The 17,631-nt window shown below is 48.9% G+C and overlaps 1 protein-coding gene across 3 annotated transcripts in view; it reads right to left on the bottom strand.

The window, feature by feature from the left end:
- The window catches only part of CDK5RAP2 (CDK5 regulatory subunit associated protein 2), a 156,725-nt gene that overhangs the window by 36,495 nt on the left and 102,599 nt on the right, over positions 1 to 17,631 (bottom strand). For all 3 annotated transcript variants that reach the window (XM_016155936.2, XM_016155938.2, XM_016155937.2), the window contains 3 exons: positions 14,878 to 15,109; positions 5,850 to 6,426; positions 3,860 to 4,092 (listed from right to left, as the gene is read on the bottom strand). In XM_016155936.2, the coding sequence (XP_016011422.2) occupies positions 3,860 to 4,092; positions 5,850 to 6,426; positions 14,878 to 15,109 (1,042 nt within the window). The remainder of the gene's footprint in view (positions 1 to 3,859; positions 4,093 to 5,849; positions 6,427 to 14,877; positions 15,110 to 17,631) is intronic.

Below are 17,631 nucleotides of genomic sequence, written 5' to 3'. Positions count from 1 at the left end.
TTAAATAAATGATGGTACATTCATACAAAAGAATGCTCTGCAGCTAGTAAAACCAACAATGTAGACTAATGTTTATTATCTATAATTGAACAAAAGAAAGAGATTGCAAACAGTCCTACTCCAAATATATATAAAAAAATATTTATACAAATGTGCATAAAAAATGTCTGGAAATATAAACTCCAGGGTGTTCATGTTTTGCTATATAAATGATGCAATTATAGGAGTATTTGCTTATCTGTTATTCCACAATAAACATGTACTGCTTTGTATTAATAAAAAAGACTATATTTGAATTTTTTAAGAACTCATGCTATGTGACTGCCTCAAATATAAAACTACATTGTGATCAGCTCATTTCATAATTCAGGAGCCAAACCCCTCAGATAGCATCCAAGAAAGACCCACCACTGTTTCATTTTATTCTCCAAGAAAAAAGAGCTGCAGTGAGAGTTCCTGAGACGTTAATGCTTTTTGGAGAAGAAAATAACGTTCTACGTTTATGTTGTCTGCCAAGCTTGAAACACTTCTGCTTTGCAGGAGACAAAAAGTGAGATCTCCTTGGGCTTGTCGAGGTAAATAACTAAAAAATAAATCAGGGGGGAGGGGTGGCTGAATGAGGGGAGGGCAGCTGGTGCCAGAGGCACTGTCTCTCGGCCGCCACTTCCTAGGGGCCAGGTGGAGGGCTTGCAGGAAGAAAAGAGACAGATGGAAAATGCCTCGGGCCTGGAAGATGCAGCCCTACCTTGAGGACTCAGTTATTTCTCCAATAATAAAATGAAAACTAGCTTATTTGGAAAACTTGAGCCAGAAGAAAGCAGATTTATAAAGCCGGGAAAAGTCAAGTGCTCTGACGTGCTGGCCCTCCAAGGCTGCGCAGGCCTGGGCCTAGGAAAACGGTCTGCCAAAGACCCAGCTGCGGGCTCTTCACAACACCAGGAAAACCATTTCCTGCGCCCAGAGGCCAAACGACCTGATGTTCTACCATGGGATTAAATAGAACAGACGTGGCCCCTCGTGAACCATTTGTACTGTGCGAACGAGAAGAGTGAAGGTCAAATCCTTGTGACTTTGAGCAACTGACGTTCCTCTGCTAAGGCTGCTCCTCGGGTAGCCCGGGCTGTTCTGAGGACTGAGCCCAACTCACAGGGACAGACACTAGTCAGCACTCAGGGCTAAGGGCCATGCAGGGGCTCTGATAATCGGCGGCGTAAGGGCCATGCAAGGGCTCTGATAATCAGCGTCACGCCGATTATTTAACCCTTAACCTCACAGGCGAAAACCTTTGATCTGGAACGGAGAAGGGACATGACCCGCCTTAGGTTCTGAAAAGATCACTCTGACTACTGTGTGGCAATGAACAGTAGTGGGACAGGGCCAGGGAGGCGACAGTGGCCAGTTGGAGCCCGGGCAGCAGTGAGGCAGGAAAGGCAGGGCCAATGTGGAGCACGCGCCGAGGAGAGAACTTCGTAGGGGCCGCTGGGGCTGGGCGCGGGGCGGGGGAACGGCCTCTCGCATCCCAAAATGGCTGTGGGTTTGAGTAAGATGCAGTCTGAACACTGATCACTGGGTTTACCAGAGTGGAAGCTGGTAGTGACTCTGGCAAATGCCATTTCGGTGGAGAGGCCGGGCTATCTCCAGTGCGTTTAAGAGAGAAAGGAAGGCTAGAAAGTAATACTAATGGATATAAAGTAGGGAGACAAAAAGAACGACTTCATAGAGGCAATTTAAAAGGATAAAAGTTTATCCTTCGGAACTGCCTTAATGTTTTCCACATTCAAAAAAGAAAATGGTCATGGACATGGACGACAAACTAGTGGTTACCAGAGGGTTGAGGGGAAGAAGAAGGGAGGAGGTAGATGGGGTAAAAGTGTCAAATATGTGGTGACAGAAAGAAATCTAACTATGGGAGGTCTAACACACAATGTAAATATATGTATGTCTTACTGTTAAAATGTACAGCTGAAACTTAACTGGATTTTGTTAACCATTGTCACCATAAAATAATTAATTAATTAAAACTAACTAAATAAATAAAATGAAGTTAAATCAATAAGGATGAGGGAACCCGAAAATCAAATACAAACTGAAACAAACAAAAAACCCTAATTATATTTCGAATGAATAACATAACAAGACTGCAGAAAGAATGAAACCAAATAACTAAATTCAATACCTGAGCAAATACTCTTAGCCTAGAAACAAAAAGATCTGTAAACAAACCTTGAACTTTTTAAGGTTTGTTTCTCGCGGTGATGTGGGCAGAGCGATTCTGGAACTATCTGTGTGCATTACAGAATCAAGCAAATGAGCAGATACGTTGATGTTGTGAGCCAGGGTTCTCAAAGGAAAACAAATACAGAAGAAGAAAAAGCAAGAAAAAAACACCGGGTGTGCATAGGAACCGAAGGTACCATGTGATTTTTATAGCAAGGAACATACCCAGCACTAACTCTTGGTTTTTAAATGGCATTCTCCTTTAAAATGGATGAGGGCTACTTAGAGCAATGACTGATTCAGGGACAGGACTGTGTAAGATGAGCCTGAAACATCCTTTTTTGTGCCAGAAAGTAAGGAAGTACCCTTCCCTCCGCTCAGAAAAAGAGGGAGACATGACAAAAGGAACTGCCACCTGCTTATTCTGGACAATTTGAGCAATATGACAGAATGGACCATAAACAGTCGGTTGAATAAAAGGAGAATCTTCAAGTCAATGCTGATAATAAACAAACAACAAATACATAAATAAAAGGAGGTAAAGGGAGAATTCATCCTGATAGCAGATGTCACCTAATAACAAATGAAGAAGAAATGACAGCATTAGAAAAATAATCACCATGTTGCCACGGTCACAGTAACAGCTGACTAAGGCAAGAACCATCAATGGATGGTAAAACTCATGGGCAGAACGTTAAAGAGGAATGGGATATTTACAGAGTTACAAAGCATCTCCCATTAATTGCTTTTACATTACACAGGGAAATATTGTAATTCGCAATGGAGAAATCTGACAGACGTCACCTAAACCAAGCGATCAAAGTTAATGTCACCAAAAATGGGACAAACTGATATTGTGCGCCTGCGTGAAGTGATGCCATGAGAACACAACATCGTTTGTGTAGTGGTATACCTGCCCAAACCCCGTAACTCATCTAACCTAACCGTGAAGAAAATACGGGTGATCGCGAATCGAGAGACTGGCCCCAACTCTTCAAATGTGGCAGTGTCGTGAAAGCCAACAGGTGCACTACCCCAGAACTGACAAGGACGTACGAAGGGTTTTGCTGTGCTCTTGAAAAATGACGAATTATTTAAAAAAAAAAAATTTTAATGCAACAATACTCATTAAAGGACCTTGCATATAGCAAATGGTTAGCCAAGGTTTTTCTTCCATCCTTTTTCCTCTGACCACCTCTGACCCTTGAATATACTTTTTAACCAATGGGACATGGACCTATTTAGGTTTTTTTGTTTGTTTGTGTTTCGTCCGTTGTTGCCAACAGCTAAAACTCATGAGTCTTTACCAAAAACAACAACAACCAAAAAAACCCAAAATCGGCTTCCCTCTTCTCTTGAAAATTCAACCACCTCGTGGTGAGTGCTGAGGAGCAGCCGCTCCTGGCTGGCTGCATTCGTGTGTTTCACCGGCCTGACCTTTCAGGCACCTACACAGGGCCCCAGGCTTGGAACAGGCCAGGCCACCGACGACGTGGACGCAGACCCTGAAAGGAAGACGCACCTCATCAGAGCAGAGGGCGGAAGGGAGCAGGGCCACGGAGTCAGCCCCTCCCGGCCCTCCAGGACGTCCTGGATCCGTTACCCACGTGTCCTAGGACTCGAAGCACCTCGCCCCACTTACCGCTGAGAAGCAGCTTTTCCAATTTCTCGAGCAGCTCAGCACATTGATTCAGTTGCTCCTGGAAACCCTCGGCCACGCAGTAATCCACGTCGCTGGCCTGAAGCAACTCCTCGAATGCCTTGATCATGGTGTTCACGTGCTGACGATAAACGACACAGATGCCGTGGCTGTCCTTCATCTGCTGCCGCTGAAGGGAGAGCTCCCTGGCCTGGGACTGAACTAATGAATTGTATCTGATAAAGGAGGGGAAAGAAAATGCTTGTACCATTTTGGAATTGAATTTCTGTGACCTTAACGCTAATTGGAAAAATGACAGAGCACAATTTTTAAAAGCCTGCAGCTGTACAAGTCTATATACTTTTAGAAAAATTGAAAACCATACAAGGTCACTCCTTCGATCTCAAAGCAGCCAACAAATGATGAAACAAAGGTTCTTCTGGAATATTTTTAACCTCATAAAGCCCCCAATTAAAGTTAGATTGGCAAGGACTCGGGAGAACAATCGGTTTCCACACACTCTTCAAAAATCCTATTCCGAATTGTAGAAACAAGCGTCCGAGGGTCAAGGGGCCCACCGCAAATTCTCACGAACAAGAAAGAAACTGTAGGCAGGAGAACACAGACAGGACTTCCTCCTCTCAGCTGGAAGGCCAGGGGATAATCATAACCCTAACTATCACTTATGGAGGATCTGTCACTTGCTGCATTAGGGATTTTTTATAAGTTATCTCCTCCTCCTAAGTCTTCCAACAAATGTGTGAACCATTCCTTTTACGGAAGAGGACACAGACTCCCAGGGATCACCGAGTTAAACGGTGAAGACTTAGGATGCAGACACAGCTCTGCCTTCCACTCCCGCACTCTGTCTCACTCTGTCTCGGACGGTGCCTCCTGATGCCACGCCTGCCATTTCCCACAGGTATTACGCACTGAGAAAAACACAAGTTAAGGAAAACGTGGCTCACAGAAACTGTGGCCCCGGTAGCCTGGCTCCAGAGTGGCCTGGCAAAGATGCTGAGCCCTCGGTTTGTGCTCCCCCTCCCCTGAAAGAATGACAGGATGTGGGGACTGGTGACCACCGTGCACCTGAGTGTGCACACAGGTCACGTGACACCAGGACTGCAGGCGGGGCCAGTTTCACGGATGAGAAAGAACAGAGTCCTGGAGCGGGATGATGCGGGCTTGGACCCCGGCACGGGCTCTGACCTGCTCCCAACCTTTGCGGGCAACCTCTTTGAGGCGCAATTTCCTCATCTATGAAGACACGATAAAAAACATCCTTCTCGGGCGATTTTGAGGGTTAAAAAAGAAAAATGCCTAACTGAAGGTCTGATACAACTGCCTTTCAATAAATATAAGCTTCCTTCAATCTCACTGTTTGGGGAGTCTTGAAAAATTAACTCTGGCTCCTGACAGCTCAGAACGATGTGTGAGTCTCAAATTAGTAACAATGAAGGTCGACTTCACAAATGACCTCATTTTTGCCATATCTCATGAAGCAAAACAGTAAATATCTGTGTCCATTAAACATCTTCATGGCCTAAGAATTCTTCTCTTTCAACACAGGCTTATTTCTCTAAGATGACCTTAAAGGGTAAAGATATGGAAAATATTTACATTCTGCCCGCCTGCCTAGGGCATCAGTTTCGGTTCCGCAGCGCAGGAAAAGCTAGTGGTGGGGTCCCGGAGTGAACACTGCCATTTGGCAAACATCCTATCACTCAGCGAGCGACTTGTACCCTGAGTCTCCAACCTGAGACGGGCAAAATCAGCCCCGCCAGTTTCAGAGGATGCGAGACGGGCGTGCGTGCAGGCCCTGTTCTTTGTGACCCCACTCTCCACCTCTCGCAGGGCCTGGCGGCCTTCAGCCCGCGGTCACGCCTCCCACCCCAGGGCACGGCAGTTCCCTTTTAGCTTAGGGGCTCTGGTGCGGAGGCAACGCAGGGGACTGCAGGCTTAGACAGGGGGAGGAGACAGGGGCGGGGGCTACCTTGAGGGCGACAGATCTCTGAACTTATTCTGCAGGTCCTGGACTTCACCGAAAAGCTCCACGTCCAGATCCGGCTCCTTCTGCAGCTCACGTTCCTGCTCCGCCAGCCGCCGTTCGAGGCTCTCCAGCATCCTGCCACCGACCATCTCGGGGGCCAGCGGGTGGAGGATTTTCATGTGCTTCACATAACGTACTTGGTGCAAGCTTGAAAAGGTCACTTCTTCTTCATCGGTACCGCCCTTGGGCTTGTTCAAGGCATCCTGGGCTCCTTCTGTCCCACACAAAACTGTGATAATGGCCTCGCTGCACTGGGAGTGCTTTTGAAGCTGAGATATGAAATTCCGGTAGCTCTCGAGCTCGGTTTCCAAGTCACAGATTTTCTGTTTTAAGTTTTCTGCGTCGTTTGAGGTATCGATGTTCTCAGACTGATCAGTTCCAATCACACTGACTTCAGTGGAAAGCTGACTCTTAGAACTCAGGTTCGTAGCCACTGAAGTTGGGCCCCGAAAATCTCCAGAAGGATTCTCTTTGCATGTTGGCAAGATGGCAAGGTCGCTGGGCTGGCAAATTTCAGAGTCTGAAAATCAAACATTTATGTCAGGATCTGCTGAAATCCATCCCCCGTCCTTCCTCACGGCCACTGCCAAGCCAAGACCACGGCGAGAGCCTTCTCACAAGCCTCCCTAACCCTAGTCTTCCCTCTCATCTCTCCGCCCATCCTCTTCCCCAGAGCCACTGTTCTAAAAAGTGAATTTAACCATGGTAACCACCTCCTGCCATCTAAAACTGATCGACATCCCCACTCTCTTGAGGATCAAATCCAAAGCCTCCCTCACAGCATCGGAGAGCCTCCGCGATCCAGGCGAGCTTTTTGGGCCCATCCCCTGGCACCACCTACGAGATGCCCTACTCGCCATAATCCCCTATACACACCAGGCTGGTCCATGCCTCCACGCTTTCGCACCTGCGTTTCCCTCTGCCTGGAGAACACCTGACCTTCAACGCCCAGATCTACTTTCCTTCTTCTGCAAGTCCATCTCCAATCCATGCAAAACACTCTCTCCTTTGTGCTTCCATAGCACCTTAAACATCTTACCTGGGGCAAAGGTAATACATGCTGGGAGCTGATGTAGGGACTACAACTGGCTTATTGATTTACATGGCAATTAGTTATTTAGGTTACTTCCCTCGCTGGCCTTTCATCTTCATATTCTCTGAGCCTAGCACAGTACCCGGCCAGATCAGAAGTCAGAGGTCGGATAAATACTGGGTACTGAACGAAGTAACGTTAAAAAGCAGTAATTCTAAAATTTACAGCAGACGAGAGCCTTCTTCTCATTTCCATGTCTACCAGTTTCCAAGAGATGCCATGACGTCTCCTTTAGTGAGCTGCTTCAATGACTCACCACCCTGCGAAAACATTTCCTTACAGCTAGTTTAAATCCTTGGAAATGCAGCCAAATGTGTTTGACGGATGGGCTGGTGCTGCAGGAAGAATATGTAGCTTTGAAGCCAGAGAGGTGGGGCCACACTCAGCTTTGCAACTTGCTGGCCGCACAGCCTCAGGCAAGTAACTTGCTATCTCAGAGCCTCAGTTTCCCCAGAGATGACTACAATGCTTACTGGGAGGCTTCGAGCTCAGGGCAGAGCCCAGAGCTTCTGTCCTTAACCACATACCACACTGCCTGCTGTCCAGGGAAAGCTCAGCACAAATATAAGGAGTCGTCTCAATACTTAAGAGGGAGCATAATTTAATAGAAAAACTCTCCTTTGAAATCCAACAGACCCGGTTTCAAACTCTAGCTCTGCTGTTTACTTGAATGCCACTTAGTTACATAACCTTAGGCAAGTCACTTAATCTCTCTGAGCCTCAGTAGCTTCATCTGCAAAGTGGAGAGAACACCAGTCATGTGAGAGGTTGTGTTTGTTTTGTTTTTAGGATCAAACGGAACAATATCTGTAAAAAAGACTAACAGTATCTGGCACACAGCAGTGAAGGAACCCCACGTCCTCTGCTTCCCTGAAACTGTTCAAAGATAGAAGAGGAAGCCTGTCATGGGAAGCATTCGAGGAAAGGCTGTGGACCTGGGAAATGCTGCCAAAAGCAACAACGTGGATCGGAAATGACCTAGGAGATCTCTCAGAAAGAAAAGCACACAAAAATCTGTCAGGCTTGTGTATTCCAATTTCTGCAACTGCTCCTCATGACTTTAAGCCCATTCTCATCTCTGCTCGCAAGCAAATACCATAAAGCAAACCTTTTTAGAGAGCAACTGCTACATGACCTAAAGGAAGCATTCCTAATACGGCATTTTCACTGGACAAAATGTGTTTTAAGCACTAGTCCCTGAGGTCCTTCGGGGTGGAGACCATGTCACTCATGTGTGTCTCCAGTGCCTGGCACAGGGCCTGGGGCAGAGAAGGTTCTCAGTAAGTACCACTGGCTGAATGAGCATGGGAGAAGCAGAGAGACAGAGGGAGAGATTTCAAGAAGGCTTTCTTCCAGGGATCACCCGCCAAGACGGGGAAATAGCTTTGCTACAACAACTGCATGATAATGGAATTTCATGGCAAGAAGCAGTGTTCGCTGGGGAGAAGAAAGCTCGGTTCTGATAACTTCTGTTAAGCAATCGTGAGGCAAAGACAAGGGTGGGACCTACGTGAGTGTCCTTCTGTGCTACAGACTGTGGCCGGCTCTGATGTTCAGCTGCACACGCACAACGGCTGGGGTGTGCGTTCCCATCGTCATTCCACTTTAAACTTCGCTCCTCACAACACAACAAACCTAACAGTCAGACGCTTGACATTCATAATTTTCACTTCAGAAGGGTCCCGACTTGCAGCAGTTTATGATTCAGCAGCGGTAAGGATGCGCTTTCGAGGCTCCAGGCTGGCAGACAGCACGCCGGCATTAACATGGCAACGTGGCTTTGCTAGTCTCTGCTCAGCAGCCCTCGATAAAGATCCAAAGGAGTTGCTTCCATTTTCCGTTTAAAAATCGGTGCATGCAGGGTGTGTGTGTGTGTGTGTGGGGGGGGGGGGGGTTGTAAGCTGTAGTGTGTGGTGTGAACCTGCACATTTAGCAAGGCCTGGGACATGTAGCCACGTGCCAGGACCCGGCCTAGGTGCCCGGCGCCTCATCCATGCTGTCTGCTTAGTTCTCTAACAACCCTCTGAGGCACCACTAGTATCCCCATTTTACAGAAGAGAAAATCAAGGCTTAGAGAGATTCGAACTTGCCCAAGGTTCAGGGCGACTAAGCCTCCGACGCCGAACACTGCCTCCTGAGCCTCCCTCCACGACCAAGGTCACCCACGTCAGCGGCGCAGAAGCAAGGGAGACACTGTTCAACCCTCAACGGGAAGGCCCTTCATTCATCCCCAAGTATGTAACAGTCATGGGCAAGTCAATTCAGGAGGGAGAGGAGGGAACAGGAGTGTCTAAATAATTGGGGGATTCAGGAAGGCCTTGCCTGGAAAGTGACATTTAAGCAGAGGCCCAAAGGATGAGGCATCGGCTAGGCAACAATTAAAGGGGGGAAATTTGGGCAGAAGCAACAGCATGTACAAAGTTCTAGAAGCATATTAAGAAAGAGGTAAGAAGTTCACTAATGTAGGGATTTGAGAGGAAAAGGGAGTCAGTCAAGGGGCCTTTAGTAATCAATTAACTATGGACTAAGAAATAAAAGACGTCCCAGGACATACTGTAGCTCTGGAACTTTCTACAAGTCAGCTAAGGGGTAGTTTATACCATGGTAGAATAGCCTTCTCCTCAAAGCTTGGAACACTCAGAAGCAGGTGACCACAGTGTCACTGCACTGAGTGGGCCCTGGGGAAGCAGACGCCACTGGGAACAGGCCCAGGCTCAGTGTCTCCCCAGACACGGGTGTTCTCATGGCTGCCGCAAGACAAACTTAGAATTCCCAAAGACGATGATTTCTTACAGAGCTGAATTAGGTCGATTCATGGTGACTTTTTTTTTTTTTTTAAAAATGAAGGGGAAAAAAAGACCTAAGGTAAAAAGAAAAACTGTACGCATTTGTTCATTCTGGCTGAATGGAAGCACGAATGTTGTTATATTATCCTTTGTGCTTATCTGTATGTTTATAAAAATTTATAATTTTAAGAAGAGATGCAACTTGCTTGAATCTCACCTAAGTCTCTGTAGCTTTCCTGCTGACAATAAACCCGATAAAACAGGTGTCAGCTCAGTCTCGCCTCTGACCCACCTTCCCGGGTGGCTGGAGGTCACCCGTGCACGTGTGACAACAGCCAGCACCAAGGACACTGGCCGACCGAGACCCCTGAGAGCGGGACTGGGTCCTTTTAGGCCGAGCCGCCGGAACGCAGCCCACCGCCTGACTGAAAAGCGTCTGCCAAACGGACTGGTAAGCTCAGGGTACACCCTACTGCACCCCGACTCGTCCACCTCCTTACCAACTAAGTGACCCTGGATCCATCAATTCTTTTGAAAAATTTCGGCATCCTCATGTGTTAAACGGCAATAATGATGATGTCCTACGATGGCTGTTGCAGGGCTTAGTAATAATTTTTACATTAAACACCCCAAATGGTGCCTGGCACACAGTAGCCGTTCGACAGACACAGGGGTTGGATTCTGCCTGGTGCCGTAACCGGTTTGCTGATCGCTGCCCCCTCCCTGTTTCTCCAGACACAGGGTGTGGTTTTTGTTCTTTTTTGCTCTCCGGGGCTGTCCCGGTAGGCTGCTCCTACGAGGGGCCAGGCTGCAGGTGTTCACGAAGAGGACGAAAAATAAATAAAACCATAGTCTTGAAACTTAGCCAAGCAACTGAGAAGAACACAAAACTACAACAGGGAAATAAAAACACTGGGGAGGCAAAATGCAATTTATAAGATAAAATTAATCTATCGCGCTGCCATAACAGGACATAAAAAGCATAAATATACTGCAGCTTGTCTGAAATGGTTTACATTCAGGTTCTCAAAAAACTATGAGTGAGAAAATGAATTCTATAGACTCATGCCCACCTTGGCCAAGAAGCGCGAAGCCCCCTGGGTCACCTCAGCAACTGCAGAAGCAACGCCTGGCTGGGGCACCCTGGGGTCTCGGCAAGAAAAAAAATATTGTTAGGTGCGAACGGCAAGCCGCGGGGAAAGCCCCTGGGCCTCTGCTGGGCTGAGTCACCCTCACCATAAAATCTGTCCTTTCTGAAGTGTCCCTCTCTCCTGCCCCGCACTGCCCTGTTAACTATCTGCCTCGCCCCAGTGGACAGGGAGCTCTCGGAGGCAGAGACTATCTCTCACTGCCCCCTCTCTCTCCTGCGCCCTGTGCACGAGGCTGGGGACACAGCAGGTGCTCAGGGGACGGTCGCTGAACCCGCGAATGGATGCCGTGAATGGATGCCCAGTTGGGCAGGTGGATGAATTAAGAGAAGGTGGGAAAGGAAGGAGGGAGGGGAAGAGCAATTCTGCCAAAAGCCAACCTGTTTTGAACCCTAACTATGGTGAACCCACGAAAGAACCTAAAATTAAATGGAAAATACCTCTGGCTATAGATCATCATAAAATCCATAGGCAAAGTATCATATACTAGCTTTATGAAACACTGAAGGGCTCAGGCTTGGAATCAGGCAGTCTGGCCCAAACCTAGATCAGAAGTTACTCACACTGTGACTGAGGCCAAGTCACTTTACCTCTGAAACTACTGCTTCAATGATAAAACAGAAATATTTACTGTACATGCCTCAAAGGACTGTTACGAGGATTCAATAAGATGCTGTATCTAAAATGGACTGTAGGGCTGAATGAACAATGTGTACTGGGTTTTTCCTGCCCCAGGAAGTCCAAGGCTCCCAGTCATTTCCCATCCCCAAACCACTCTGAAAATCCCCTAATCCAGGGGCCCCAAACCCCAGGCTGTGGACTGGTACTGGTCCGTGGCCTGTTAGGAACTGGGCCACACAGTTTGAGTAGAGAGGCGGGCGAGAGAGCGAAGCTTCATCTGTATCTGCAGCCGCTCCCCAGCGCTAGCATCACCGCCTCAGCTCCACCTCAGATCATCGGGCATCAGATTCTCATAGGAGCACCGGTCCCTGGCGCCAAAAAGGTAGGAGACCACTGCCGTAATCGGTGCAACCTTCCCACCCTGGTAAGCAAGCAAACCCTTTGTTGGAAAAATCCCAAATAACCTCAATCTCCTCTCTGCATGTTCATCTCACTCCCTCGTTCCAAGGGAACCAGGGCTGACCCCAACGAGCTTCTCCTGGCTCCTCCCCAGGGAGGGACGTTTCTTTCCTGCACCCCCTGTGTCGTGGACTTGGACCTGTGTAAGTACCTTTGCTCCTCACCGACACTTCCAGATCACCCTGTCTCTCCCTAAACACTCCAGCTTTGCGGCTCATGCAGTCAGACACCACCACCTGCCCCACTTGACCGCAGTCACCCACGGTCACCTGATTGACTGAACCTCTTGAGAGTCACTGACAGTGTGGAGCCCAAGTGGCCTGCTTCTCTGCACCCCTTGACGGTGAAATTCCTCAGTGCTGCCTGTCCCGCTGTCTCCAACTGCTCCCCTGGGTCCTCTCTCTGGAACCCAGGCCAGAAGGGAGCTCCACAGAAACAGCTCCCTTCAAGGTGACCAAGGACACCCCCACTGCTAGACCCAAGGCCGGTCCTCAGTCCTCGTCTTGCTTGTCTCACTGGCGATACTTGACACAGCCAATCCATTCTTCACTAGGCTTCTGGGCCGTCATCCTCCAGGGCTCCCCTCCCGCCCCACTGGCCGCTCCTTCTCAGTCCAACCGCCGCCTACTGGAGAGCCCCAGGCTCCATCCCTGGGGCTACTCCCTAAGTCTCCAAGTCCACAGCTTCAAACGCCGGGAACATGTCAACCTTTCCTGAGTTTACGCCTCCAGCCCAGACCTCTCCCCTTGACTCCAGACATGTCCACCTCCGACTGCCTGCCTGATATCCCCACCCACAGGGATGGTCGCCCATGGGGATGGTCGCCCACGGGGATGGTCGCCTAGTGGGATGGTCACCCAAGGGGATGGTCGCCCAGCAGGATGGTCGCCCACGGGGATGGTCGCCCACGGGGATGGACGCCCACAGGGATGGTCGCCCACGGGGATGGACGCCCAGCGGGATGGTCGCCCAGCGGGATGGTCGCCCAGGGGGATGGTCGCCCACGGGGATGGTCGCCCAGGGGGATGGTCGCCCAGCGGGATGGTCGCCCACGGGGATGGACGCCCACGGGGATGGTCGCCCAGGGGGATGGTCGCCCACGGGGATGGTCGCCCAGCGGGATGGTCGCCCAGGGGGATGGTCGCCCACGGGGATGGTCGCCCAGCGGGATGGTTGCCCACGGGGATGGTCGCCCACGGGGATGGTCACCCAGGGGGATGGTCGCCCAGCGGGATGGTCGCCCACGGGGATGGACGCCCACAGGGATGGTCAGCTGGCCTCTCGCGAAGTGCCTGCCCCCGCCGCCGCATTCCCATCTCAGTGCATGCCAACTCCAACCTTCCAAAGGGTCACGTTAAAAGTGATTCTTTACAGCAGAGGTCAGCTCAAAAAGCCAAAAAATAAGTAGTTTAGACTTTATGAGCCACAGGGTCTCTACCACGACGACTCAACTCTGCCCTTATAGTGCAAAAGCAGTTACAGACAATCCGCAAATGACTGAGTGTGGCTGTGTCCCCGTGAAGCCTTACGAATACACGAGTGTGGCCCACGGGCCGTGGCTGCGCAATCCCTGCTTTAAAGCTCAAGTCACATCACGTCTCTCTGCTGCTCACAACCCTCCGACAGCCTGCGATCTTCCCTATAGCCAAAGACAGAGCCCCGGAGGAGCCGGCGAGGGGCTGCTCGACCTGCTCCCGGCCTTGCCTCTCCCTCTCCCTCCTTCTCACCCCACTCCGGCCAGGTGACTGGCCTCCTCCCTGCTCGTCCAGCTTCTCAAGTTCAGGGCGACATCGGGGCCTTCGCCCTCGTTCCTTCTCGCAGGAAGGCGCTTCCCAAGATGCCTGGCCCACTCTTTTCCTCAGTTTGTTCAGCTATCGCCTCGCCAGGAAGGTTCTTCCAAACGTGCCTCGTACACCGGCAGGCCCCGCCCCCACTCCTTGCTGCCCCCCGCGCCCCCACTTTCTGTTCCTCCACGGCACTTATCGACTCACATATCACATGCCTGTTTATCAGCTTATTGTCTTTCTCCACCCACAAGAATGGAAGCTAGACGTAAGGCTTCATGGGTTTTGTTCACTCCTATCATCCCTGTGACCACGACGACAGTGCTTGGCACATGGGAGGGTTTAATACACACTCTTTGAATAGATAAAGAAAAAACTGCTGCTGCTGTTCTTGTTATGGTGACTGCTGTCATTTGCTTAGGGCAGAAGTTCAAAACCAGGAGTCAATGTAAGTACTTTGGTGGATTCCCGAACCCTCTGAACATGACATTCGACCCCATTCATGTGCTGAGAGTGCCCTCAGCTTCCTTCAGCTTCTCAAAGGGACAGCGGTCACGATCCCAGACTAGAGGATCCCACCAAGGTGCCCCCTCCGAGTCTACAGAGTCTAACCTTGACCCTTTGTCCCAGGGGTCGTGTCCAGAGGAAGGCATAGGCCAGCGGGGTGCGGAACCAGCCCTGGACATTCCAAAGAATCCTACGAAGAGGACCCTCCCATACACACCCAACGCCATGGGCCCAAGGCCTCCACAGACAAAGTCAGAAAGAAAGCCCAGACCCGAGCTGCCCCACAACTGGGCCCCCGCGGACAATCCCAAAACGAAGGGAGAGGTGACCGCACAAGACCCGGGAGCACTGCGAGCCCCCTTCATCCAGACTCCAGAATAAAACAAAAACAATAGATCCATTTTCCTTATTGAGTTCTCTTGATTATGTATTTGTCAAGAGTCAAGATTAATCACTGCAATTTGTGAAATTTATACTCCCACTTATTGCAATTCTAAACAACAAGGCTGACATTTCGAGCAGTTCTAGCGGGTCGTTCATCCAGCTGGTGAATACATTTTTCTCGGTGCTTACCTTTCGGTAGTGTGTTGTCTGGCGTTGGCCTCCCCTCCATCACCGATTCGGCCAGAATTAACTTTTGGTGAAGCTGCTTATTGCGAATTTTAAACTCCTTTAGCTCCTCCTGTAGCTCCAAGATCTGGCCCTGCAGCTGGGTCACCACCTCCTGCGAGGCCGGGGTCCGAGACGCGCTTCCTGACGACCGGGATGGTTTCATGAGGACGGGCAAGCGGGACTTTTTAGCATCCTGAAAACACACACGTATACAGCATTGAATATACTTGCCTTGGCCGCACTGTCAATGTTCTCATGCCAATCTTAGAAAACAGAATTCAAACCGCTGTCCAGACTTCTGGTTCCTGGAACGGCATTCTCCGTTTGCCTCCCAGTCTGCAGTCCTTCCTCTGATGGGCAGGTGCCATGCTATTTCTCCTCGACACGCTCCTGGCCCCGGCGCACTGTTTCTCTGGACATTCCAGATGCTCAGTATACAGCAGTCCCTTGTCCAAAACAATCTCCTGGGAAACATTTTCTTGCTCCTTATCTATTTCCTCATTTCCCACCCATTCCTCAATCCGAGCCAACCTGCCTCCCACCCCTGCTAGTCCACCAGAACCCCCCTTACTAAAGTGTTCAGCAGTTATGGGGTCACTGATCCAATAAACACTTCCTGTGCCCAAAGCTCCTGACCTGCCCATCCTAGACATCTTCAGTTTCAGTGGCTCACAGGGGCTCCAAAGTCAACTGAAAACTCAACTCTTTCATTCTATCACTCCATGTCCCCAAAACTACGCCACTTCAACAATCTCTGTCTTGGTGACCCACACCACCATGCACTCACTGCACAAGCCAAAAACCTGGGAGTCCTTTTTAAACGTCCCTTTACAGTCATCACAAACTTCATCTCTCGCCAGGTTCCGTTAATTCCAACCCCCGACTTGTCTCTGATTTCTTTCACCCCTTCCCAAGCTCTACTGCCACCACCCAGCTCCAGGACGCTGTTGGCCTTCACTAGGACACAGCCACGGCCTCAGGAGTGTCCCCCACAGCCATTCTGGCCCTTTCTAACCCACTCTCCATAGTGCAGCAGAAAAGGCAAACCTACCGTTCTTCTCCTCTGCCTAAAACTATTTTAACTGCTTCCCAGTTCTCTTATGACAAAGTCACGGTCCTTACATGCTGCGCCTGACCTGCAGCCTGAGTTACTGCCCCTCTCCCGCCACACGCTCACCTTGTATCAGTCCCTCCACGTGTTACGTTCCTTCCACCTCAGGGCCTTGGCATATGCTGTCTCCTCTGCCTAGGGTACTCTTTCTTACCCCACCTCTCCTACTGATCCCAATACAGTCGTTAGGACTCAGCTCAAATGTGCCTTCCTTAGAGAAGGGGCCTTGACTTTCAAAACCAGGTCAGGTCTCCCTGTTACATCCTCACCGCCCCCTACAATTCTCCTGGGAGAACATTAGTACCATTCTAATTAAAAGCCTCTGCAATTACTTGTTCTTTCTCTATCTTCTGCTCCACAGTTTGGGGACACCGCATTTCTTGGTAATACCCTATCCACAGCTTCTAGCACAAGAACGAGTACATAGCAGGTACTCAACAACTACTTGTGGAATAAACATGCAAACAATAACTTAAACCAATAGTAAGTGTCTTTCAAGTGGGGAAATTTTAAACATATTTAAACACTGAGGAGAGGGATTGAATCTAGGCTAAAAAACTATTACAACTCAGTAATAAAAATAAAAAGAATCCATTAAAAGATAAGCCTAAGTTCTGATAGATATCTCTCAAAAGGAGATACATATATGGCCAATAGGCACCCGAAAAGATGCCTGACATCATTAGTCATCAGAGAAACGTAAATCAAATTACAATGAAACACTGCTGCTTCCTACTCATTCTGACAGCTATCATCAAAAAGATAATAACAAGTGTTGGCGAGGATGTGGAGAAATTGGAACTGTCAAGTTAGTGGTGAAACTGTACACCAGGTGCAGCTGCTTTAGAAAACAGCCTGGTAGTTCCTAGAAAGGTTAAACACGGGGTTTCTCTATGACCCAGTAATTCCACCCCCGGGTATATATACTCAGGAGAAATGAAGACCGATGTACTCACAAAACTTGCACGTGAAAGTTTACAGCAACATTATTCATAATAGCCAAAAAGTGGAAACAACCCAAATGTCTGTCAACTAATGAATGGACAGATAAAATGCACTATATTCACACAATGGACTATCGTTTGGCAATAAAAACAAATGAAGTACTGATACAGACTACACCATGAAAGAACCTTGAAAGCATTACACTGAGTGGGAAAAGCCAGTCGCCAAAGATCACAGGTCATCTGATTCCATGTTACATGAAATGTCCAGAGCGGGTAAACACATAAAGACAGAAAGTAGATCAGTGATTACCTGCTACTGGGTGGCAGGTCGGGGGGAGACGGGAAGTGACTGCTAAAGGGTTCGGGGTTTCTTTGGGGATAATGAACGTGTTCTAAAACGGATTATGATAATGACTGCTCGGCTCCATGAATATATTTTTAAAAATTCACTGCGTTTACGCTTTCAATGGATGAATTATATAACATGTGAATTATATCTAAATAAAGCTATTATTTTAAAAAAATTCAAGTGGAAGAGAAGGAACCTGAAACTATTGGGAACTATTTGGGACCCTGGGGATGAGGAAATCAGCAAAGTCCCTCGAGGAAAAAAGAACAGGAAAAGCCCCTTCTCGCACGTCCTACGATGTGAAACGC

Source organism: Rousettus aegyptiacus, unplaced genomic scaffold (assembly GCF_014176215.1).
Source record: "Rousettus aegyptiacus isolate mRouAeg1 unplaced genomic scaffold, mRouAeg1.p scaffold_m13_p_3, whole genome shotgun sequence".
NCBI lineage: Eukaryota > Metazoa > Chordata > Mammalia > Chiroptera > Pteropodidae > Rousettus > Rousettus aegyptiacus.
Note: the sequence above shows the minus strand (reverse complement) of the source record. Positions and strands in the feature narration are given on the sequence as shown.